The 26,089-nt window shown below is 42.2% G+C and overlaps 1 protein-coding gene across 1 annotated transcript; it reads left to right on the top strand.

The window, feature by feature from the left end:
* Positions 1-19,687: 19,687 nt before the first annotated feature.
* Positions 19,688-25,573, top strand: LOC125537335 (nucleobase-ascorbate transporter 11). Its single transcript, XM_048700644.1, has 10 exons — positions 19,688-20,519; positions 22,001-22,098; positions 22,185-22,355; positions 23,450-23,550; positions 23,615-23,750; positions 23,925-23,975; positions 24,082-24,369; positions 24,461-24,695; positions 24,776-25,056; positions 25,151-25,573. The coding sequence occupies exons 1-10, from the start codon at positions 19,781-19,783 to the stop codon at positions 25,370-25,372; spliced, it is 2,322 nt and encodes a 773-aa protein (XP_048556601.1). The 5' UTR covers positions 19,688-19,780; the 3' UTR covers positions 25,373-25,573.
* The last annotated feature ends 516 nt before the right edge of the window (positions 25,574-26,089 follow it).

Genomic DNA, 26,089 nt, shown 5'->3' with positions numbered 1-26,089 from the left:
GGCATGCCCATGGTAGGCATCCATGTCAGGTTTGAACGATTTGCGACACCATGTGCAAGTAGGGACACGTCCAGCCTTTTATCGGCATTTTTGACTGAGAAAACTCTAGAAACTACAAAAATTGTCAGAAACCAAAACAACTTGGCATGGTCCCTTAAATTAGTCAAATAAGCATATGAAAAAATAGGCTCATTTGACGCATGACGAGAAACAACATGCTCTAAAACAAAGCCTTATGGCACACTGACACTCTAGGTTGAACATGGTGTTTTTTGGTCATTCTTCAAATGATCCCAACTTTTGCGAGTAGCTGGGCATGCCCATGATTGGCATCCATCTCAGGTTTGAAGGAAAAAAGAACTTAAAATTATAATTTAAACTGGTACTTACAATTGTTATGTTAAGTTTTAGACATAACTAATAAATACAAAGGGATAAAACTGAAAGCAGTAAATGCTTTTAAAAAAGCATTTAACAATATCTGAAGGAAAAAATTGAAATCATAATGTAAGACAATTGCTTAAAATTGTTATGGTATTCGAAAATATATTTCAATTTTTTGAACAAGTTTCAAAAGAAAAATAAAGTTTAAAAGGAGAAAATTGATTTAACAGGGAAAAAAGAAGAAAATAAAAAAATCATAGGCTTTGGGCCAACTAGGCGATGGCATCGCTCCGGCTAGGCGCCTATTCGGACGGGTTAAGCGCTCGCGGTTTTGAAAAGGTTCAACGATTCTATAAATGTCTTTGTTTTCAAAATTCATTCACAAATTAAAAAATGTTCACTTTTTTCAAACTTGTTCAGAAACTCAAAAAATGTTTGGGGGTTCCAAATAATGTTCTTGCTTCAATATTTGTTCTAAAATTCAAAATATTCCTATTTTGAAAAATCTACACAAATAAAAAATGTTTCAGGAAATTCACAAAAAAAATTGGTTTTAATTTTTTGTTCGTATTTTTATGATTTTTCTGACCCTTTCCTCCATTAACTAAATATCACTCTTCAAATAAAAATGACAACAGTTCTCGTGAGCGCTAAAGTTTCTGTTTTTATAGCAAGTTCAACAAGACTTTCCCCAAGTCTACCCAACGGTTCTACTTGGCACAAACACTAATTAAACACAAAAAACACAACCAAAACAGAGGCTAAATAATTTATTTATTACTAAACAGGAGCAAAAAGCAAGGAATAAAAACAAAATTGGGTTGCCTCCCAACAAGCGCTATCGTTTAACGCCCCTAGCTAGGCATAAAAGTGAGGATAGATCTAGGTATTGCCATCTTTGGTAGGCAATCCATAAGTGGCTCTCATGATAGTTTCATATGGCAATTTTATTTTCTTTCTTGGAAAGTGTTCCATGCCCTTTTTAATGGAAATTGAAATCTAATATTCCCTTCCTTCATATCAATAATCGCACCAACAGTTCTAAGGAAATGTCTACCAAGAATAATAGGGCAAGAAGGGTTACAATCTATATCAAGAACAATGAAATCTACGGGCACATAATTTCTATTTGCAACAATAAGAACATCATTAATCCTCAAGTCAAGTCACTTATATATAATGGCATAATGTCGTACCTAGCTAGGATGCTTGGCCCACCACCTCCCACTTCGTGTCAGCAGGGCGGATGCGCGTAATGATCGATACTTTGGTCATACATGCATGTCACCATGACCTACCATAAGATGGACCATAATCTATCGTTTGGTCAAACAACAGTTGTTGTTGTCGATAAACCGCTTGGGCCAATAGATTGAACCATCATAAAAATCACACGAGAGGGACCACAAAACCAGCACCTCTTGCATGAGGCCCAAAATGATGTACGTTGGAAAGGGGTGATGTGTGTTTTCAATATAGAATAATGTACAATTTAGATGTGGTGCCTACCTCTCGATACAGACAACAACCATGAAGGCAAGGTAGTTGAGGACAAGATACACAGGATATGATGTAGGTCGAACCCATCAATCCGAGCATGTGGGAGGGAATCCTGACAACGCATGAGCTCGAGCTTTGGTTGACTGACATGTGACGGTGACCGGCCCTAACACGACCTAGGAGGAATCCATTCATGGCCAACACATACCCCTCATTATCGGTCAAAGGGATGATATATACACTCGAGGAGACCACAGATATGCGCGTCGTCACAAAAAACCGCACACAGGAGACGTGGTCGATCAGAGGACCCCGTATACACTGCATGCGGCCCAAAAATATGTATGGTATGGTGGTCTGTGATGTGTTTAAATCCCAAATGCACAACTTCGATGGGCCACCAACTACATTACAAACTGAACACCGTACCCGACTCCAAGCCTGGTTCAATACGTACGATGTCAGTTTCCCAACTTTGAGGTGGAGGCAACGGGGGGGGGGGTCGTCCCATGCATGCGCTCAAACTTTATTTGGTCTACCATGGGACACATCTACATCTATGCCCCTATATAGTGTGTGTGAATAATTTTGAAAGTTGGTCGTTGGATGAAACCAATACGACGGTACAAAGATGGCAAATCCGAGCACTACTGGCCATTGGATATCATCTACATTCCACCACATTTCTGCCACATGTACAATCTAGAAGACTCCATGGTTGAACTTAAGCATAATGCAGAAACCTCAAAACATAAGCACTTCTCTTTTGTTCTCTAGAATATTACATATCTTAATTGCCCAAACTTTTTTTTCTAAATGAATTGTCACTTTTGTATTTACTTTATGCTTTACAATGCATAATTCCATGAATCTTAAAATAGATTTTTTTATAAAACTAATTGATTTTGGATGAGATGAACTACAAGAATTAAACGAACATCTACATCATGCATATATGACTCAAAACTTACATGCTATAGTGTGGTATTTATTCATAATTTGGTTACCAAATCTCATGCGTGCAATGCACGTGTACCTTACTAGTATCAATAGGAAACCATCATGGTCAAACCCTTCTTGTTGTTGGGTCAAAGGGATAGATAGTGTGGGGGCCCCTAATTGTCGATAAAGGATAGTATATATACCTCGGGGAGCCCACAGATATGTGTCGCGTCTATAAGCCGCACAATGGAGACATGCTCGAGAAGAACACCCTGCCCCCTATACCCTTCATGCAACCTGACAAAGGTTTATATAATCGCCATGACAGGTCACGTCAATCATTCTTTAATTTTTTAGAGGAAAAAATAACCCATAAAAACATAGTAGGTTTATATAATCACCATGACAGGTTAAGTCAATCATTCTTTAATTTTTTAGACCAAAAATAACCCATAAAAACACAGTCTACAATAGCAAAACAAGGATCCCAAGGTTTATATAATTGCCATGATAGGTCACTACAGAGATATAATATATCTTTATAATGACCGTGTCATAGCATTTAAATGAAGCTTGAGATATGCAACTTCCCACCAGGTCACCCATCCTTGGGCTACTCTAGCCCGAGCATGCTTAACTTCTGCGTTCTATTCGACTAGGCTAGCGGATGGGAAGCCGTCCCTTGCTGATAAGAATTTCCTCCTTGCCATTAAGGCATTTCACGACGGCCACCCTATGGGACTGATACGTCTCCAACGTATCTATAATTTTTGATTGCTCCATGCTATATTATCTACTGTTTTGGACTATATTGGGCTTTATTTTCCACTTTTATATTATTTTTGGGACTAACCTATTAACCGGAGGCCCAGCCCAGAATTGCTATTTTTTGCCTATTTCAGTGTTTCGAAGAAACAGAATATCAAACGGAGTCCAAACAGAAAAATCCTTTTTGGAACGTGATTTTCTTCTCGGATAAGACCCAGGAGACTTGGACCCTACTCCAAGAAGTACCGGAGGAGGTCACGAGGGTAGGGGGTGCCCCCCTACAGGGAGCGCCCCCCTACCTCGTGGGCCCCTCGGTGCTCCACCGACGTACTCCTTCCTCCTATATATACCCACGTACCCCCAAACGATCAGAACAGGAGCCAAAAACCTAATTCCACCGCCGCAACTTTCTGTATCCATGAGATCCCATCTTGGGGCCTGTTCCGGAGCTCCGCCGAAGAGGGTCGTCATCACGGAGGGCTTCTACATCATCATAGCCCCTCTGATGAAGTGTGAGTAGTTTACCTCAGACCTTCGGGTCCATAGTTATAAGCTAGATGGCTTCTTCTCTCTTTTTGGATCTCAATACAATGCTCTCCCCCTCTCTTGTGGAGATCTATTCGATGTAATCTTCTTCTTTTACGGTGTGTTTGCTGAGACCGATAAATTGTGGGTTTATGATCAAGTCTATCTATGAACAATATTTGAATCTTCTCTGAATTCTTTTATGTATGATTGGTTATCTTTGCAAGTCTCTTCGAATTATCCATTTGGTTTGGCCAACTAGATTGGTAGTTCTTGCCATGGGAGAAGTGCTTAGCTTTGGGTTCGATCTTGCGGTGTTCTTTCCCAGTGACAGAAGGGGCAGCAAGACACGTATTGTATCGTTGCCATCGAGGATAACAAGATGGGGTTTATTTCATATTGCATGAATTTATCTCTCTACATCATGTCATCTTGCTTAAAGCGTTACTCTGTTTTTAACTTAATAATCTAGATGCATGCTGGATAGCGGTCAATGAGTGGAGTAATAGTAGTAGATGCAGAATCATTTCGATCTACTTGTCACGGACGTGATGCCTATATACATGATCATGCCTATATATTCTCATAACTATGCTCAATTCTGTCAATTGCTCAAAAGTAATTTGTTCACCCATTGTAGAAAACTTATGCTCTTGAGAGAAGCCACTAGTGAAACCTATGGCCCCCGGGTCTATTCTCATCATATCAATCTCCATCACTTTAATCTTGTTTTGTTTTTAATTTGCCTTTTACTTTTCACTTTGCATCTTTATATCAAAAATACCAAAAATATTATCTATCGGATCTCACTTCCGTAAGTGACCGTGAAGGGATTGACAACCCCTAATCGCGTTGGTTGCGTTGAGCTCTTTGTGTTGTGTAGGTACGAGGGACTTGCGCGTGGCCTCCTACTGGATTGATACCTTGGTTCTCAAAAAATGAGGGAAATACTTATGCTACTCTGCTGCATCATCCTTTCCTCTTCGGGGAAAACCAACACAAGCTCAAGAGGTAGCAAGAAGAATTTCTGGCGCCGTTGCCGGGGAGTCTACGCAAAGAGTCAACACACCAAGTACCCATCACAATCCCTATCTCCCGCATTACATTAGTTGCCATTTGCCTCTCGTGTTCCTCTCCCCCACTTCACCCTTGCTGTTTTATTCGCCCTCTCTTTCTCCTTCCACTTCTCCTTCTCCGTTTGCCTTTTTCTCGCTTGCCTTTTGTTTGCTCGTGTGTTGGATTGCTTGTTTGTCGCGATGGCTCAAGATACTACCAAATTGTGTGACTTCACCAATACCAACAATAATGATTTTCTTAGCACTCCGATTGCTCCTCTTGCCAATATTGAATCTTGTGAAATCAATACTGCTTTGTTGAATCTTGTTATGAAAGATCAATTCGCCGACCTTCCTAGTGAAGATGCCGCTACTCATCTGAATAGCTTCGTTGATTTATGTGATATGCAAAAGAAAAAAGATGTCGATAATGATGTCATTAAATTGAGCTATTTCCTTTTTCGCTTAGAGATCGTGCTAAAGCTTGGTTTTCGTCTTTGCCTAAAAATAGTATTGATTCTTGGAACAAGTGCAAAGATGCTTTTATCTCTAAGTATTTTCCTCCCGCTAAGATCGTCTCTCTTAGAAAGGACATTATGAATTTTAAGCAACTTGATCATGAACATGTTGCACAAGCTCGGGAGAGAATGAAATTAATGATACGTAATTGCCCTACTCATGGTTTAAATTTGTGGATGATTATACAAAATTTTTATGCCGGATTGAATTTTGCTTCTAGAAATCTTTTAGATTCGGCCGCAGGAGGCACTTTTATGGAAATCACTTTAGGAGATGCTACTAAACTCCTAGATAATATTATGGTTAATTATTCTCAATGGCATACTGAAAGATCTTCTAATAAAAAAGTGCATGCGATAGAAGAAATCAATGTTTTGAGTGGAAAGATGGATGAACTTATGAAATTATTTGCTACTAAGAGTGTTTCTTCTGATCCTAATGATATGTCTTTGTCTACCTTGATTGAGAATAACAATGAATCTATGGATGTGAATTTTGTTGGTAGGAATAATTTTGGTAACAACGCTTATAGAGGGAATTTTAATCCTAGGCCATATCCTAGTAATCCTTCTAATAATTATGGAAATTCCTACAACAACTCTTATGGAAATTATAATAAGATGCCCTCTGAATTTGAGAATAGTGTTAAAGAGTTTATGAATTCACAAAAGAATTTTAATACTTTGCTTGAAGAGAAAGTGCTTAAAGTTGATGATTTGGCTAGGAACGTTGATAGAATTTCTCTTGAGATTGATTCTTTAAAGCTTAGATCTATTCCTCCTAAGCATGATATCAATGAGTCTCTCAAAGCTATGAGAATTTCCATTGATGAGTGCAAGGAAAGAACCGCTAGGATGCATGCTTCAAAAGATGTCTTTATTAAAGCGTGTTCTTCCAATACTTATGAAAATCAAGATGAAGATCTAAAAGTTATTGATGTGTCCCCTATCAAATCTTTGTTTTGCAACATGAATCTTGATGAAACTGAATATGATCTTCCTTTACCTAGAAGGCATTCTAAAAATACGGGGTATTTAGATCTTTATGATGAAATTGATGAAAGTGGGATTGAAAGAAATAAAAATTTAGATGTTGTTAAACCCACTATATTGGATTTCAAGGAATTTAATTATGAAAGTTGCTCTTTGATTGATTGTATTTCCTTGTTGCAATCCGTGCTAAATTCTCCGCATGCTTATAGTCAAAAGAAAGCCTTCACCGAACATATTGTTGATGCCTTGATGCAATCTTATGAAGAAAAACTTGAGTTGAAAGTCTCTATCCCTAGAAAACTCTATGATGAGTGGGAACCAACTATCAAAATTAAAATTAAAGAGCATGAGTTTTATTCTTTATGTGATTTGGGTGCTAGTGTCTCCACTATCCCCAAAACTTTGTGTGATTTGCTAGATTTCCGCATCTTGATGATTGCTCTTTAAACTTAAATCTCGCGGATTCTACTATTAAGAAACCTATGGGAAAGATTAACGATGTTCTTATTATTGCAAATAGGAATTATGTGCCCGTAGATTTCATTGTTCTTGATATAGATTGCAATCCTTCTTGCCCTATTATTCTTGGTAGACCTTTCCTTAGAACAGTTGGTGCGATTATTGATATGAAGGAAGGGAATATTAGATTCCAATTTCCATTAAAAAGGGCATGGAACACTTTCCAAGAAATAAAATAAAATTGCCATATGAAACCATCATGAGAGCCACTTATGGATTGCCTTCCAAAGATGGCAACACCTAGATCTATCCTCGCTTTTATGCCTAGCTAGGGGCGTTAAACGATAGCGCTTATTGGGAGGCAACCCAATTTTATTTTTTGTTTTTTTGTGTTTTTCTTTTGTTAGGGAATAAATAACCCATCTACCCTCTGTTTAGATGTGGTTTTGTGTTTTAATTAGTGTTTGTGCCAAGCTAGACCTATTGGATCTTCTTGGATGATAGTTATTTGATCTTGCTGTAATTTCCAGAAACTTTGCGTTCAGTTCCCGAATTACTAAAAATCATCAGAACGTGATAAAATACTGATTCCAATTTCTGCTGATCAATAAACAAATTATCTAGGTCTTATAATTTTGGTAGATTTTTTGGAGTTCCATAAGTTTGCGTTAGTGACAGATTACTACAGACTGTTCTGTTTTTGACAGATTCTGTTTTTCGTGTGTTGTTTGCTTATTTTGATGAATCTATGGTTAGTAAAATAGTTTATAATCCATAAAGAAGTTGGAATACAGTAGGTTTAACACCAAAATAAATAAATAATGAGTTCATTACAGTACCTTGAAGTGGTTTTATGTTTTCTTTCTCTAACGGAGCTCACGAGATTTCTATTGAGTTTTGTGTTGTGAAGTTTTCAAGTTTTGGGTGAGTTCTTTTGATGGATTATGAAACAAGGAGTGGCAAGAGCCTAAGATTAGGGATTCCCATGGCACCCCCAAGATAATCCAAGGACAACAAAAATTCAAAGCTTGGGGATGCCCCGGAAGGCATCCCCTCTTTCGTCCACTTCCATCGGTAATTTACTTGGAGCTATATTTTTATTCACCAACATGATATGTGTTGTGCTTGGAGCGTCTTGTATTATTTATGTCTTTGTTTGTTAGTGTGCCACAATCATCCTTGCTGTACACACCTTTTGAGAGAGTCATCTATGAATTAAAATTCGATAGAATACTCTATGTGATTCACTTATATCTTTTGAGCTATGTAGTTTTACTCTTTGTGCTTCACTTATATCTTTTGAGTGTTGAAATTTTGCTCTATGTGCTTCACTTAGATCTTTTAGAGCACGGTGGTGTTTTGTTTTAAAGAAACTATGATCTCTCATGCTTCACTTAAATTATTTTGAGAGTCGTAATAGCATGGTAATTTGCTTAATAATAACTTGCTTGGTATTCAAGTTTTGTGAAACTTTCTTTTGAGTGCGTTGAATACTAAGAAAAGTTGGATGATTGATAATTGTTTTGAGATATGGAGGTAGTAATATCAAAGTCATGCTAGTAGAGTAATTGTGAATTTGAGAAGTGCTTGAGTTAAAGTTTGCAAGTCCCGTAGCATGCACGTATGGTTAACATTATGCAACAAATTTGAAACATGAGGTGTTATTTGATTGTCCTCCTTATGAGTGGCGGTCGGGGACGAGCGATGGTCTTTTCCTACCAATCTATCCCCCTAGGAGCATGCGCGTAATACTTTGGTTTTTGATGGCTTGTAGATTTTTGCAATAAGTATATGAGTTCTTTATGACTAATGTTGAGTCCATGGATTATACGCACTCTCACCCTTCCATTATTGCTAGCCTCTATGGTACCGTGCATTGCCCTTTCTCACATTGAGAGTTGGTGCAAACTTTGCCGGTGCATCCAAACCCCGTGATATGATACGCTCTTTTACACATAAACCTCCTTATATCTTCCTCAAAACAGCCACCATACCTACCTATTATGGCATTTCCATAGCCATTCCGAGATATATTGCCATGCAACTTTCCACCATCCAGTTTATCATGACACATTCATCATTGTCATATTGCTTAGAATGATCATGTAGTTGACATAGTATTTGTGGCAAAGCCACCGTTCATAATTTTTACTTGTCACTCTTGATTCATTGCATATCCCGGTACACCGCCGGAGGCATTCATATAGAGTCATACTTTGTTCTAGTATCGAGTTGTAATCATTGAGTTGTAAAAAAATAGAAGTGTGATGATCATCATTCAATAGAGCATTGTCCCAAAAAAAGAAAGGCCAAAAAAAGGGAAGGCCCAAAAAAAGGGCAATGTTACTATCCTTTTTTCCACACTTGTGCTTCAAAGTAGCACCATGTTCTTCATATAGAGAGTCTCTTAAGTTATCACTTTCATATACTAGTGGGAATTCTTCATTATAGAACTTGGCTTGTATATTCCAACAATGGGCCTCCTCAAGTGCCCTAGGTCTTCATGAGCAAGCAAGTTGGATGCACACCCACTTAGTTTCTTTTGTTGAGCTTTCATACATTTATAGCTCTAGTGCATCCGTTGCATGGCAATCCCTACTCCTCGCATTAACATCAATCGATGGGCATCTCCCTAGCCCATTGATTAGCCTCGTTGATGTGAGACTTTCTCCTTTTTTGTGTTCTCCACACAACCCCCATCATTATATTCTATTCCACCCATAGTGCTATATCCATGGCTCACGCTCATGTATTGCATGAAAGTTTATGAGTTTGAAATTATTAAGGTATGAAACAATTTCTTGGCTTGTCATCGGGGTTGTGCATGATGAGAGCATTCTTGTGTGACGAAAATGGAGCATGACTAAACTATATGATTTTGTAGGGATGAACTTTCTTTGGCCATGTTACTTTGAGAAAACATAATTGCTTTGTTAGTTTGCTTGAAGTGTTATTATTCTTTATATCAATATGAACTTTTGTCTTGAATCTTTCTAATCTGAATATTCATACCACAATTAAGAAATTTTGCATTGAAATTATGCCAAGTAGCACTCCACATAAAAAATTCTCTTTTTATCATTTACCTACTCGAGGACGAGCAGGAATTAAGCTTGGGGATGCCTGATACGTCTCCAACGTATCTATAATTTTTTATTGCTCCATGCTATATTATCTATTGTTTTGGACTATATTGGGCTTTATTTTCCACTTTTATATTATTTTTGGGACTAACCTATTAACCGGAGGCCCAGCCCAGAATTGCTGCTTTTTGCCTATTTCAGTGTTTCGAAGAAACAGAATATCAAACGGAGTCCAAATAGAAAAAAAATCCTTTTTGGAACGTGATTTTCTTCTCGGATAAGACCCAGGAGACTTGGACGCTACTCCAAGAAGTACCGGAGGCGGTCACGAGGGTAGCCCCCCCCCTCCACCCCCCCCACTACAGGGCGCGCCCCCTGCCTCATGGGCCCCTTGGTGCTCCACCGACGTACTCCTTCCTCCTATATATACCCACGTACCCCCAAACGATCAGAACAGGAGCCAAAAACCTAATTCCACCGCCGCAACTTTCTGTATCCACGAGATCCCATCTTGGGGCCTGTTCCAGAGCTCCGCCGGAGAGGGCCGTCATCACGGAGGGCTTCTACATCATCATAGCCCCTCCGATGAAGTGTGAGTAGTTTACCTCAGACCTTCGGGTCCATAGTTATTAGCTAGATGACTTCTTCTCTCTTTTTGGATCTCAATACAATCTTCTCCCCCTCTCTTATGGAGATCTATTCGATGTAATCTTCTTCTTTTGCGATGTGTTTGTTGAGACCGGTGAATTGTGGGTTTATGATCAAGTCTATCTATGAACAATATTTGAATCTTCTCTGAATTCTTTTATGTATGATTGGTTATCTTTGCAGGTCTCTTCGAATTATCCGTTTGGTTTGGCCAACTAGATTGGTAGTTCTTGCCATGGGAGAAGTGCTTAGCTTTGGGTTCGATCTTGCGGTGTTCTTTCCCAGTGACAGAAGGGGCAGCAAGACACGTATTATATCGTTGCCATCGAGGATAACAAGATGGGGTTTATTTCATATTGCATGAATTTATCTCTCTACATCATGTCATATTGCTTAAAGCATTACTCTGTTTTAACTTAATACTCTAGATGCATGCTGGATAGCGGTCGATGAGTGGAGTAATAGTAGTAGATGCAGAATCGTTTAGATCTACTTGTCACGGATGTGATGCCTATATACATGATCATGCCTAGATATTCTCATAACTATGCTCGATTTTGTCAATTGCTCAACAGTAATTTGTTCACCCATTGTAGAAAACTTATGCTCTTGAGAGAAGCCACTAGTGAAACCTATGGCCCCCGGGTCTATTCTCATCATATCAATATCCATCACTTTAATCTTGTTTTGTTTTTACTTTGCCTTTTACTTTTCACTTTGCATCTTTATATCAAAAATACCAAAAATATTATCTATCGGATCTCACTTCCGTAAGTGAGCGTGAAGGGATTGACAACCCCTAGCTGCGTTGGTTGCGTTGAGCTCTTTGTGTTGTGTAGGTACGAGGGACATGCGCGTGGCCTCCTACTGGATTAATACCTTGGTTCTCAAAAACTGAGGGGAATACTTATGCTACTCTACTGCATCATCCTTTCCTCTTCGGGGAAAACCAACGCAAGCTCAAGAGGTAGCAGGGACCTACTCCCTCCTATCACACACATTTGTGCTTTTAGAAACTGTGTGAGATATTTACATGGCCGGTGTGTTGCCGCTAGCCTTCAATGAGCACTGACACTGGTAGCGGGAAAACGATGGGAGAAGAGGTGGGAAATCAATGAGAGGAGTGGCGGTAGCCTGTTTAGAAACCTAGTAGAGAAGGAAGCGTGAGCTAGCACGACGCATGTGCACAGTGCTTACCCATGTAGTGCATGTGCTATCGAAAGGGCTCAGGGTTGTCGTTTGATTTGGGAGCATCCAACGGTGCACATGTATGATCCGTGGGGTTTGGGTTCTGGCCAATCAGAATGCATGACTCAGATCGTGCGTGCAGTAGGGGGAGCGGGGCATCGACCATGGTTTGGTAGGCACACGGCTTTCGTGAGTGAACCGTGTGCTATTTGAAAACGTTTCATGAGAATAATCTCGGTTTTTAAATCCCCGTAAATCCAAAACTAACCCGAAAATCTTGAAACCTGGCATGGTGTCATGACATGGCACATATATGTCGAGGAATTTTTTTCGTCCATTTTGGCGCAAGTTTTATTACAAGCCTCTTACAAACCGGAGCTTCTCTCAAAGAAGCCTCGTGGTTCCTATAGGGAAATGTGTCCCCCTTGTGAGCGAAATGTAATCAATGTCTCTTTTCGCCTTGTATTTTCTTCTACGAGCAACATGGAACAACAGGATATCCATGCTGAACTTTAAACTTATTCAGGGTTCGTTTGGCCTTTTTATACACTAATTGGGTTTCCTAGGCATTTAATGTCCATAATTCAAATCTGAACTTCAAATACATGCTCCAGTTCACCAAAATGCCTAGAAAAATTATACATGTGTCCTTGGGTGCATGTTTAGGTCCCATGCCAGGAATGGGAATGAATTACAACCGTACCCGCGTCCTGGCTCATCCTCAAACATTTGGAATCTCGGTTTTTAAATCCCCGTAAATCCTAAACTCACTAGAAAGTCATCAAAGGTGGCATGGTGTCACGTCATGGCACATATATGTCGTGGTAAAACATTGTCCAATTTGGGCCAAGCTTTATTACAAACCGGAGCCTGTCTCAAAGAAGCCTCATGGTTCCGATAGGGAAACGTGTTCCCCTTGTGGGCGAAACGTAATCACTGCCTCTTTTCGCCTTCTGTTTTCTTCCACGGGCAACATGGAACGACATGATATCCATGCTGAAATATAAACTTGTTCAGGGTTTGTTTGGCCTTTTTATACACTAATTGAGTTTCCTAGGAATTTTATGTCCATAATTCAAATATGAACTTCAAATACATGCTCCAGTTCAGCAAAATGGCTAGAAAAATTATACATGTGTCCTTGTGTGCATGTTTAGGTCCCATGCCACGAATTACAACCGTACTGGTGTCCTGGCTCGTCCTCTAACATTTTGAATCTTGGTTTTTAAATCCCCATAAATCCAAAACTCACCAGGAAGTCATCAAAGGTGGCATGGTGTCACGTCATGGCACATATATGTCGTGGTAAAAACGTTGCCAATTTGGGCCACGCTTTATTACAAACCTCTTACAAACCGGAGCTTGTCGCAAGAACCCTCGTGGTTTCGATAGGGAAACGTGTCCCCTTGTGGGCCAAACGATAATCGCTCCCTCATCTAGCCTCGTATTTTCTTCTACATGCGACACGGAACAACGGGAGATTCACGCTGAACTTTGAAATTATCCAGGGTTCGTTTGACCCTTTTTATTCATTAATTGAGTTTTCTAGGCATTTAATGACCATAATCCAAATCCGAACTATAAATACATGCTCCAGTGCATCAAAATGGCTAGAAAAAACATACATGTTTTCTTGGGATGCATGTTTAGGTCCCATGGAACGAATGGGAACGAATTCAACCGTCTCGCCATCCTGGCTTGGCCACAAACATTGCGAATCTCGGTTTTTAAATCTCTGTAAATCCAAAACTCACCAGGAAATCATGAAACTTGGCATGGTGTCACTACATGGTACATATAATTGTCCAACTTGGGCAAAGCTATATTACAAGCCTTTTACAAACCGAAGTCTGTCGCAACCCTGGTGGTTCCGGTAGGGAAACATTCCCCTCTTGTGGGTGAAACGATAATCGCTGCCTCTTCTCGCCTTGAACTTTGTTTTCTGCAGGCAACATAGAATAACAGGAGTGTCGGGCTGAAATTTGAAACTGTTCAGGGTTCGTTTGGCCATTGTATATATTATTAATTACTAAGTTTTCTACACATTTAATGTAGTCCATAATTCAAATTTGAACTACAAGCACATGCTCCAGTGAAGCAAAATGGGTGGGAAATCGTACATGTGGCATTGGGTGCATGTTTAGGTCTCATTTAAGGAATGGGAAATGAATTACAAACTTGTCGTCATCCTGAAACATTGAGAATCTCGGTATTTAAATCCCTGTAAATCAAAAACTCACCCAAAAACCATGAAACTTGGTATGGTTTCATGACATGGCACATATATGTCGTGGTAAAAAATCGTCCAGTTTGAGAAGAGGCACACACATTAGTAGCCAACGAAATCCTTTTTGAAACAAAAAGCTGACACATTAATATCGCAAACGGTTGTATTATATTAATCGTGTCGAAATTTAACCATACTTGGTGGTGTGCGTGCAACTGTTTGATTAGACGGGACGAGCACGAGAAGTCCGCCGTGCAGGCTCGACAGGATGTGTGCGAGCAGTCCGCCGCGCAGGCTCGACGGGACGCGTGCATCCTGTCCACCTCGTAGACTCGACGGGACACGTGCGAGCAGTAAGGCCGCCCATGCTCACCGGGAAGCAAGCTCTTTGACCTCCATGCACCAGCCGCTGCCCGCCTCGCTCACAACTTCTCCATTAATGGGTTAATTAAAGCACCTAGACGGAGGGTGTTTGCTTGTGATCCCATGGCAACATTTGCTTTGTTCGTGTTTTCAACTCGTATTCCGCCCTAATTTAAATTGCCACATAGGGCAACGGATAATACGAGCACAAATAAAATGGCAACGGATAATACGACAACAAATTTACAATGGCGCAGATAATAATTGTCTTACATATTCCAGATAATTTAAAATGCCACATGCGGCAAAGCGCGGAAGACACGGGGGCAAGAGAAGAAGGAAATTACAGACAACGATTTGGGTCGCTACTGTCTCTACTCGTCGATGGATCGCCGGGCAACGACATCCTCCAGCTCCTTCTTCAATTCCTCACGACTTTGCTTGAAAGCAGCCACGGATTTCTCCACCTCCTGCTCGCGCTCGATCTGGAGCTTCCACAAGTCACCCATCAGTTTCTCGACGACCGTTGTCAGCGTCATCCCCGAGGCACTGCTCTGCTCATGCAGTATCTTCCAGCCGGGGGCCTCCTCCTCCTTCTGGGCGAGCGCCTTGAGGAGCTTCGCATTATCACTCATGATTTGCTCGACGAGGCTGGTCGCCTTGTCAACCGAGCCATCACTGATCTTGAGCAGCTTCATCAAGTCGTCGACCAGCTCCTGCCGCATAGTGACGCCAGCGAGAATGTTGTCGTCGCTGGTGAAGGACTTTAGGAATGTCGGCTCGTCGCGATGGCCGACGCCGCGAATGTGCTTGTGAGAGCCCTCGCGTGCCCGTGAGATCTCGGTCGAGGGCTCCGCGGCGCGCTGGGACATCTTTGCTACGGTTGCGGCTTCGTGGCGGGACCTCTCTAGTGCTTCCACGGCCTTGGTATTTGCTGCCTGGTTATATGTCGACCCTAAACTCCTCCTACCGGTCATGGCAGAATGACTTGACAGGAAAGACCAGTTCTTGTGGGTGATGGGGAGAGGAACTGTGAAGTAATTTTCGAGTGGGTAGTTTTTATAGCCCGATGCTAAGTGTGAACATATATTAGTTTGATAGGTGTGAACAGATTTTCAATTACTTATTGCATTGTAATCTGCAATGTGACGAGAAACAAGGTCAAAATTTATTGATGGCAGAAGGTTGACCATGTGGTTACTCGCCATTGAGGCGGCCACGGCGCACTCTGCTCACGTCCGTCCGCGCATTTTGCTCGCCATTGAGGCGGCCGTGGCACGCTCCGCTCTAGCGTCCCTGCACACGCTCTGCTCACTGTTGAGGCGAATTTACACAATGGCAACGGTTAATAATTCTTAATAATTGTCTTACATATTCAGGATAATTTAAAATGCTACATGCGGCAAGGCCCAGAACACTCACGACCTACATATGCATACAATTATAATAAAATATAAAGCTAAAAGGCTGAGCTGGCGGCCTTCCGACGATGGTCTTCTCGGACTCCATGATCAGCATAGCACCCTTGCGACCGTATGTGTAACTTACTAATCATCGCACACGAGTACTCGCAGACGCATCGTGTGCGATACTCCTAGCCACCGCAAGGAACTAGTTTGCATTTTCAAAGTTTTTTGTACATACAAAATCGCACACGAACTAACTATATTAACCGTCTGTGTTGTAATTTCTCATCGCAAACAGTTCATTCGAGTCGGTTATTTGCCACGTATCACACACATCTTGTTAAGTTGAACCGTTTCTGTTGTGTTCGCTAATCGAAAACAGTTCGTGCGAGTGAACCGTATGTCATATATCACACACCTTGATCTGACGAACCATTTCTGTTACACTCCCTAATAGCAAATAGTTCATCGGAGCGAACCATATGCCGTATATCATACACACATTGATATGGCTGTCCATTTCTGTTGTTCTGCCTCATCGCAAACAGTTCAAACGGCTTAACCGTGTGCCCTGAATCGCACACGCAACTAAAATCTGAACCGTGTTTGATGGCTCCGCTATCGCAAACGGTTTGCACCTTTTTTAACGTTTTTTCCATCACCGTTTGTGATTAATGCATCGCACACAGTTTCGTCAAAGGGTCTCTGATCGTAGTGTCGCATTGGCAGCATCCTGAAGTAGTGCATGGGCACGGACACCGTGGAAGTTGCCACCCCCTATACGCCATATTATATGGGAGACTTCAATGGAGGTCGGGGGCAGCCCCCAATGGCTCCTTATTCTTTTCATATGGCGTGGGCAACCCCTAGAAGGCCTGCTCGTGAGAGGCTTCATTATCCCCCACAAGGTCGTTCGAGCCATGGTGCTAGTCGGACAACAAAAATTTCTCCAAGGAAGGTCAATAAAAAGTGTAGTGTGCTAAGTCACCTAATGCGGAAATTTCAGAATGCGACAAGCAAAAGGAGATCAAAGTGCCAATTGCTGGTAATTCGACTAATTCTATTGCCGATATTGTTATTGTTCAGCGGGGTTCCATGGCTAATGATCATGAGGCTAGCACAAGCAAGGCCAAACCTAGGGATCCCAAATATACTCAACCTAAGTGGTGTCCTCACAGTCTAACTAAGACCATGCAAAGGAGATTGCAACGCATGAGGAACCACAAGAAGGTAGAGCGCAAAGAAGAGAAGCAAAGGGATGAATTGTTCAATAAAATTCGGCCCATGCCACTCGCAAAACAAGTGTGGAGGCCTAAACAAAAAGAAAACACAGATGCTTCTACATTAGCTACAGTGACACCTACACCACCAAAAGAGGATGATGCGACCCTTACAACATCGTCCACACCACCCGAAACATCCCCTTCAATTGAGGAAACTTCAAATCCAATATACATGTTGGGAGATGAAGACGAGATGGTGGATTATGAATCTACGTCGGTTTAGGAAGGTATGGATATTAATATGGTGTATTATTTACCTGCCTAATTTTTTGCTATAGGTGAAGAAGGGGAGGTGGCCCAGCTAGATTTTGGTCCTAAGAATGTTGTCTTCGAGAAGCCAAAAGAACCGGTGAAACACTTGAAGCCATTGTTCCTCAAAGGTCATATTAACATATCGCCGGTTCCTAGAATGCTCCTTGATGGTGGTGTTGTGGTAAATCTTATGCCCTATTCGGTCTTCAAGAAGTTGGGATTATATGACGATGCATTGATGAAGAATAATATGGTTCTTAATGGATTTGTGTAAAGAAAAGATAGAGGCCAAAGGTGTGATGTGCATGGAACATACTGTGGGAAGCAAAACTTTGGCCGCCATGTTCTTCATCGCCGAGGTGCAAGGTAACTATAATGTTATATTAGGCCGTGATTGGGTTCATGCTAACCAATGCGTGCCATCTACCATGCATCAATTCTTAATATAATGGGTCGATGATGAAGTAGAAGTCATTCATGCGGATAATTCGGCTTGTGTTGCTTTGGCTGATGCATCGGTGGATTGTAATCATCCCGATGTTACTTGCTAATTGGTTCCAAGGTATGATGTAAACAAAAATGTAAAAGCAATGGTTGATAGAGAATTATCGTCCTAAGCATAAACATGGCCGATACAAAAGTATTACCCTAAGCATATATAAATGGCCGATGGAGTGTTAACATCGTCCTTAGAACGAACATGATACAAGTTATTTTTCGGCAAGCTAGCTTTGCCGAAAAATAGGGGCATGTGTTAACGCTCAAAAGTGACACAATAGTAAAAGTTGCTTAAAGCTATGTTAAGATTAATTCAAACTTGTGATTGGAAGTCACCATGAAATGCTCTCTTCAAGAAAACATCAAGATGGATATGAAGATGGTATAAAACAGAGCTCGGACGCAAAAGTTATGACAAGTTCAGATATGCTCATGTTGACACCAGCTTAAAGAATGTCATGAAACCCAATTAATATGGCCTCTGATGGAAAACGTTTCAACATGAAAGTTGTGTGTCTCTTTGAATCGGTTGATTTTGATATAAAAATCATCTTAATCCGAGATTGTATGCAACCTGTGAAAGTAAAAAAAGTCAGAAACAGAAGTTGCAGAGTCATTTCGAACCAACCGAGTTGGTTTGACTCAACGAGACCGAGTTGACTCGGTAATTCCGAGTGAAACCACCCAGAAAATTCTGAGCGAGATACAGAAGCTTACAAAAGGTTGGCCACGTTCACTCAGTGAGACCGAAGCAAACCACTCGGTGGCTCCGAGTTGATCCAGAAAATTGCCAAAGATTTATGTCCGAGTTAGGTTAGGGTTTTTGATGTTTTGGGTGGAAGTTTTAGTACTTTTCTTATACGGGAAGTTCAGCTGCCTCATAAATAGATGAGAGGTTACGGTCGATTGAATAACACACAATCGACAAATCAATATACTACTTTTTATCCTAGGTTTTACATCTCTTTCTTGTTCTTTCTCTCTCATTTTTCGTCCGTTCTTCGTATTGAAGGGCGGCGATTCTCGAGGCTCTAGGAGTGGGCGAACCGACCTAGGGCAGCCCATAGCCGCCGCGCGTTAGATTGGTCCCTCCTGGATTTCGGGTCCTCAAAAACACCCGCCGGATTGCTTGTGTACCACGTTTTTAGACGGGTCACCTTCAACGTGAGCTCCGATGCATCACCCCCGGCGTCAAGGATATACAGTGACGTGTTCGTGTGCGAACAGGGTTGTAGTCACTTTGCTTATGAATACTCATATTTTTTTCAAATTTTTTAGAACATTTAGAATCGATGTTTTGAACTTGGAGCATGGGGAGCACCACCGCATGCGACGTACAGTAGCAAGCAAACCAAAACAAAATCGAAATAGCGCCTCACATCACACACCTGGTGATGGGCTTGAGGCCTGAGCCTAACCGACACAGCTCCGCGACGGCGCGACACCCCACGATCCCCGCGCCAACCACCGCTGTCTCCCTGCCGCACGGGCCCCGCCAACCGTCGTCCACGGTAGGCCACCTCGTGTCAGTCACGCAACCAACGTTCGTTCCCCGACGACGGCTGCGTTCTGAAGCGACGTGGTACCCGTATCTCTCTCTCTCTCCTCACAGCGGTCGGTCACTTGCGGAGCAGCTGCTGTGCTAGCTACCTTCCACACTACTCAAGCTGCTGCGCGTTCCGCCGGCGATGCCCAGCTCCGGCCGAACTACAGCCCGCGGCGGCGGGGCCGCGCCCCCGCCTGCACGCGGAGACGCCGAGGACGACGCGCGGGTGCCGCCCTTCACGGGGAACAACACCGACCACAACCCCCGGGAGCTGCGCTCCTGGGCCCGCCGCACCGGCTTCCACCCCTCCGCCTTCTTCTCCGGCGAGTCCGCGGTCTCCAACTCCTCCACCGCCACCGCGCGTCCCCCGCCGCCTCCGCCTCCCCCGGCATCCTCCCGCCGCCCGCCGCGCCCTCCCGCGGCTGCGGAGGACGACCCCGATCCCGCGCCGCCGCTCGACCTCGACCACCAAGTCCGACCTCGCCGCCGCATCGACCTCCGCGGCGAGCTCGAGATCCCGCCCGTCGAGGTGCCAGCGCAGCCAGAACCGGCGAGGAGGAGGGACGGCGTCGAGCGCCTGCTCGGCGAGAGGGCGGCGCTCAATGTGAGCAGGAGCGCCAACGGCGTGCGCGCCGACGCGGATGCGGATACGAGTGCGAGGAAGAAGGCGGAGGAGGCGGAGGCGAAGCGAAAGGCTGAGGAGGCAGAGGCGAGGAAGAAAAAGGAGGATGAGGAGAGGGACGCGGAGCTGGCCGCGTACTACCAGCAGCAGTGGGCCAACGAGGAGGACGGTGTTGCCGGCGGTGTGCAAGGCGAGGAGACGGCGCCTCTTAATCGGCCATCAGGGCTCCGCTGCGGCGTCTCCGAGAACCCCGGGTGGGGTGAGTTCCCTGCTCTTCTGCTTCAAGCTATTACCTGCGTTGCACTAATTTAATGACGAATAGATAGATGGATTTTAGTCTTTCTGATTGTGATACTAATGTCCGAGGGGTCATGTATCATCATGTCTAATTGTTACGTAGGAGTTTTTATGAGTGCCTGCCACATAATGTATATAAAGTTACATCAAAGTCCTTCACCGAGATGATCCTTAACCTCTGGGTATGCAATCTGCTATGCCTAATTAGACAATGTATGTATGTTTGATTAATTGGAACCCCTTGTTTCTACACACTCCAGTTGATTCAAGTGTTTATTCACGCACTGTATTTTGGAGCTTGATTGTAGCACAATGTTTATTACACAAGCTGCTTTAAGGGGTTGTGTGATCAGACAAGCACAGATTTGCAGCTCCAGCTGTCCATGTCAGCTTTATTGGACAAGTAATAATTGCTAATATATATGTTTCTGCAATCATTTTATATTCTGATATAAATATGCAGTTTTGCTAAAGCACATCTAGATGTGCCATAAGTATTGCACATCTAAGTCATATGTCATTGATCTTACATTAAGATTCGTGTGAATATTTTCTTTCTCTTTTATCTTTTTCTCTTTATGTTTGATTCACTCACTTAGATGTGCAATAACTAGGGCACATCTAGATGTGCAATAACTAGGGCACATCTAGATGTGCCCTAGACACACCCATAAATATATACCAAAATGGCTGAAAATAGGGAAAGAAAACTTGCTTAGTTATTTTAGTTATGTCATATGTTTTTCTTGCGACTTTAACGTGATCTGCTCTATTATTTCTATTAATCTGGATACTGTGTAATGCATGATTTTTACATATGAACCAAACACAAATTTAATCCATTCTCCTTTTGCTTTTGGTATCTATAGTGACATTTAGCCAATTATCACTTTCATCAAAGCTTTAAGCGGCGCACCGGAAGTGTGGGAAGCACCGCATGTTTGCGAAATGTTTACGAAATGTTAAAAGTTCTGCCCAGTCTGCTTCTAATAATTTTGTTACCTAATAATACTCTTGTCGGCACAGTTATCTCAACATAATGCAAGGATATCAACGGCTTATTGCTTCGGCTTTATTAATTTATCCCCTAGATATCCAAGTCAAGTAAATAAATTCCTTGGGCATCAATTTAGGTCTTCAGCATCTTCTGTGGGTTCATACCTACTTCAACTTTGAAGTGGCATTCTAATATTTAAAATCCACTTTTAGGCTAGCAGACGGCCTGATTTTACATTATTACAATTCTAAGGATGAAACAGTCTGCATACTGCAGGGCACACATCATTTAACTTCATTTTTTATCAGATCACACAATTGAAAACCCTGTGCTGTAATGCAATTCAAATTTGGCCTGCTATTCCTTGCGTTTGGGATGAGTTTTGATGTCAATCTGATGGAAACTGCAGGGACAGTTATTAACTTAATTTTCTTTTTCCATTACAGCACTCCTCGTATTTTATGGCATACAACACTACTTGTCAATAGCCGGTTCGCTTGTTTTTATTCCTTTGATATTGGTACCAACCATGGGTGGATCGGATGTATGACCTCCCCTTCCTTTCTTTTATCCTTATTTGCGTTTAGCTGTAAAACTGCCTTGAAATAATATGTTCATTTCATGTGACAGGTGGACACTGCAACAGTCATTTCCACCATGTTATTAGTGTCTGGTCTTACAACAATACTTCATACTTTTCTTGGTTCTCGGCTTCCATTGATTCAAGGAAGTTCTTTTGTATATTTGGCTCCTGCATTGGTGATCGCGAACTCTGAGAAGTTCAGAAATCTTAATGATGATGTATGCTCAAATTCTAGACCCTCTTTACTTTATCTGCACATTCTTCCTCAAGCATTTTCAGATAATGCAATGGACACATTACTCCAAATCTCATAGAATGAAAACTCACCTGTTCATGTTTATGAATGGCAAAACATTACTCCCTCCGTTCGGAATTACTTGTCTCAGAAATGGATGTATCTAGAACTAAAATACGTCTAGATACATCCATTTTTGCGACAAGTAATTCCGAACGGAGGGAGTACGTCTGTATAATACAACATTGAACCTATACGTACAACCTGTGGTGGTGAAGTGATAAGGAAGTAGGCATAATTTTTCCACCGAGCTGTTCGGCTAAGGTTGCAAAGTGAGAAGCAGGTATGCTTTTGATATCCAGTTCTAAAAGTTCAAATAAAAATCACCTAAATTTGGTAAGCTGCCGTAAATGTTTGTGAGGGAGGCACATAAAAGAGTTATTTCAGCATGGTGTAGAAAATTTACTGATGAATATACATTAATTGGGCACTTAATTTTGAATAATGAAAATTTGAGTACCATAAGCATGAATACTGTGGACTTAGTGGCCAGTTGCAAAGCAGGGTACCATGGTTATTTGGTATTTCCTGATATGGAAGCATATCAAATAGCTGTCACCCCTTAAATAGAACCACAATAAGGTCTAGTAGTGAGCGCCTTCTGCATATGTCCGCATCACCAGAAATCTAATGTGACAACCAACATTATAGCTCTGTTCTCATTTAAGGGTGTGGTTTGTGTTCTATTGGTGAGGACCAAGTCTTAATGTGAAACTACATGATGCAAGCACAGTCCACTCCAGATATCTTATTTCCACAACCTGTCTCCAAGGGAACAGAAACCACACCCTTAAAAGAGATATCTGGAGTGTACTGTACTTGCATTATGTAGTTTCACATTTAGTGGCATATGAGATTCCACACCAAGCATTTATGTGCTGGATTGAGTTTTCACCTAAGTGAGGATCTAGCGTTTTCTTAATAAAAGCAAAAGTTTCACCCTTTGATCTTTGGACCAAGGGCCTTTTATCATGCATTATCTCTCTCAATTTGGTATTCATTCTTTATGACATGCAGAAATTCAAGCACATAATGAGGGAATTACAGGGGGCTATACTTGTTGGTTCAGTTTTCCAAATAATTTTGGGGTACAGTGGTCTTATGTCACTGCTTCTGAGGTATGTAAAAAAGGTCATCATGAAATTACCAGCCTAGGACATATGTCTAATTGTGGTATTACAGATTGATAAACCCAGTCGTCGTGGCACCAACTATTGCTGCAGTGGGTTTGGCGTTTTTCAGTTATGGTTTCCCTCATGCTGGTAGTTGTGTAGAAATAAGCATGCCCCTCATTGTATTGCTTCTTCTGTGCACCCTGGTATGCCTGCGAGATTCTCTTCTTTTTATCAAGTAACCATGCACATTATCTCATTTATTTTATTTGCTTCTGCCATTTCATATTTCTAGTGTCACCGTTGCCACCGTAGGTGGTTTGTTCTTTAACTTGTATTGCTCCCAGTATCATACTGATCACTGCCCTTCTGCATTGCAGTACATGAGAAAAATATCCCTGTTTGGAAACCATATCTTCCTCATCTATGCAGTACTTCTCTAATCCTATCCCTGCATGTTCATTGTTGTGCCGATAGACTACATCCATGAACTAATGTTTGCTGCCTTCTAACTGCACTGGAATCTGCTGTTGCCAGGTACCACTCAGTGTTGGCATTATATGGGTGTATGCATTCTTCCTAACTGCTGGTGGTGCATACAACTTCAAGGGCTGCAGTTCAAGTATACCCAGTTCAAATATATTATTGGATTCATGCAGAAGACATGCAGAGATTATGAGGCGTTGTCGAACTGATGTTTCTAATGCTTGGAGAAGTGCTGCCTGGGTGAGGGTTCCGTATCCATTGCAGTGGGGCCCTCCTACATTTCATTTCAAAACAGCTATCGTTATGGTGATAGTTTCAGTGGTTGCATCAGTTGATTCAGTAAGTAGTTTTTGTCAATGTACTAATAAAAGACCTATCCTTCATCTCGAATAAGTAATGATCGAAGTAACACCCGCTGGTACTTCTGCAGCTTTCATCATATCATGCTGCTTCGTTGCTAGTCAATTTAAGCCCTCCAACACGTGGAGTTGTTAGCAGAGGGATTGGCCTTGAGGGGATTTGTACTTTTATCGCCGGACTATGGGGTACAGGAACTGGGTCGACAACATTAACAGAGAACATCCATACCCTTGACACAACCAAAATGGCCAGCAGAAGAGCTTTGCAGCTTGGGGGAGCCTTGCTGGTCATTTTCTCTGTCTTTGGTATGGTCTAATATTTTTCTCACGACCATTTTGTCGTTGACTAGTTGTAGACTGCTTACATCTGAATTCCTTGGCTGCAGGAAAAATCGGAGCTCTCCTTGCTTCTATCCCTGTTGCTTTGGCCGCCTCTGTTCTTTGCTTCACCTGGGCTCTTATTGTCGCACTTGGCTTATCCACATTGCGATATACCGAAGCTGTAAGCTCAAGGAACATGATAATCGTTGGTTTTACCCTGTTCATCTCCCTGTCCATCCCCGCATACTTTCAGCAATATGAACCCAGCTCCAATCTCATTCTACCGGGCTATCTTGTTCCGTACGCTGCAGCTTCGAGTGGACCAGTTCGCACTGCCAGTGATGGGGTGAGATTTTCTCTCTGAACAAGCTGGATAGTGGTTAAACCATCTTCGCTGTAGTTAACCATGAGCCGACCTAATTCTCGGGTTTGTTCTGCAGCTAAATTATGCAGTGAACGCTCTTCTATCCATCAATGTTGTGGTGGCTCTGGTTGTTGCAATAATCCTTGACAACACGGTGCCGGGAAGCAAGCAAGAACGAGGGGTATACATCTGGTCAGATCCTAAATCCCTGGAGTTGGATCCTGCATCTCTGGAACCCTATCGGTTACCAAAGAAGATATCATGCTGGTTCAGATGGGCCAAGTGCGTTGGCTTTTAACATAGCATGGCTCAACTCCCCTGCACTGGTAGTGCCTGCTGGGAGGTGGGGATGCAAAGATTCTATATTCTGTTGTGCAACAGTTAGTATGCTATTCAGGTAGGGCCTTCTAGCTACTGGCCGTTCTGGGCATCTGCCTGGAGCTCACTGCATGTAAATTCAAACGGTAATGATAATTGGCAACCGTTACTCAGGACGAAATTCCCAGTGAACGCTCTCGTAACCACAAGACCCAGATTGCGCGGATGGCAGTTTCTAAAGAAATTTGCCTAAAAACAAATGAACTGCCATGTACAACACTAAAAAAGTTGTCTTGATCATTCGCAAATGCTATCTATGACAGCAAACGTTCCTTGGGGATTCAGGCCCAAATTTAAATTAGTTATGGATTGAAGGGAGTAGGAAACTGTTGTAAAATATGTGAATTGTATTGCTCTCGTGCATAGGCACGTATATATGATGTACAAAGGTGGGCCACGGACCTCAACTATACAAGGTAGGAGGCGGGCCCAATACACAATATGCACATAACACATATACTCAACACTCCCCGCAGTTGAAGCGGCACCGCGGTTGACGCAAAGACTGGACCGGAACTCCTCAAATGACGCCGTAGGCAAGCCCTTGGTCATGATATCTGCAAATTGTTGGAAATAGGGACGTGTAAAACACGAATATGGCCAAGGGCCACCTGTTCCCGAACAAAATGAATATCCA

The sequence above is a fragment of the Triticum urartu genome, chromosome 2, assembly GCF_003073215.2.
Source record: "Triticum urartu cultivar G1812 chromosome 2, Tu2.1, whole genome shotgun sequence".
Classification (NCBI taxonomy): domain Eukaryota; kingdom Viridiplantae; phylum Streptophyta; class Magnoliopsida; order Poales; family Poaceae; genus Triticum; species Triticum urartu.
This window is presented reverse-complemented; position numbering and strand designations above follow the sequence as displayed.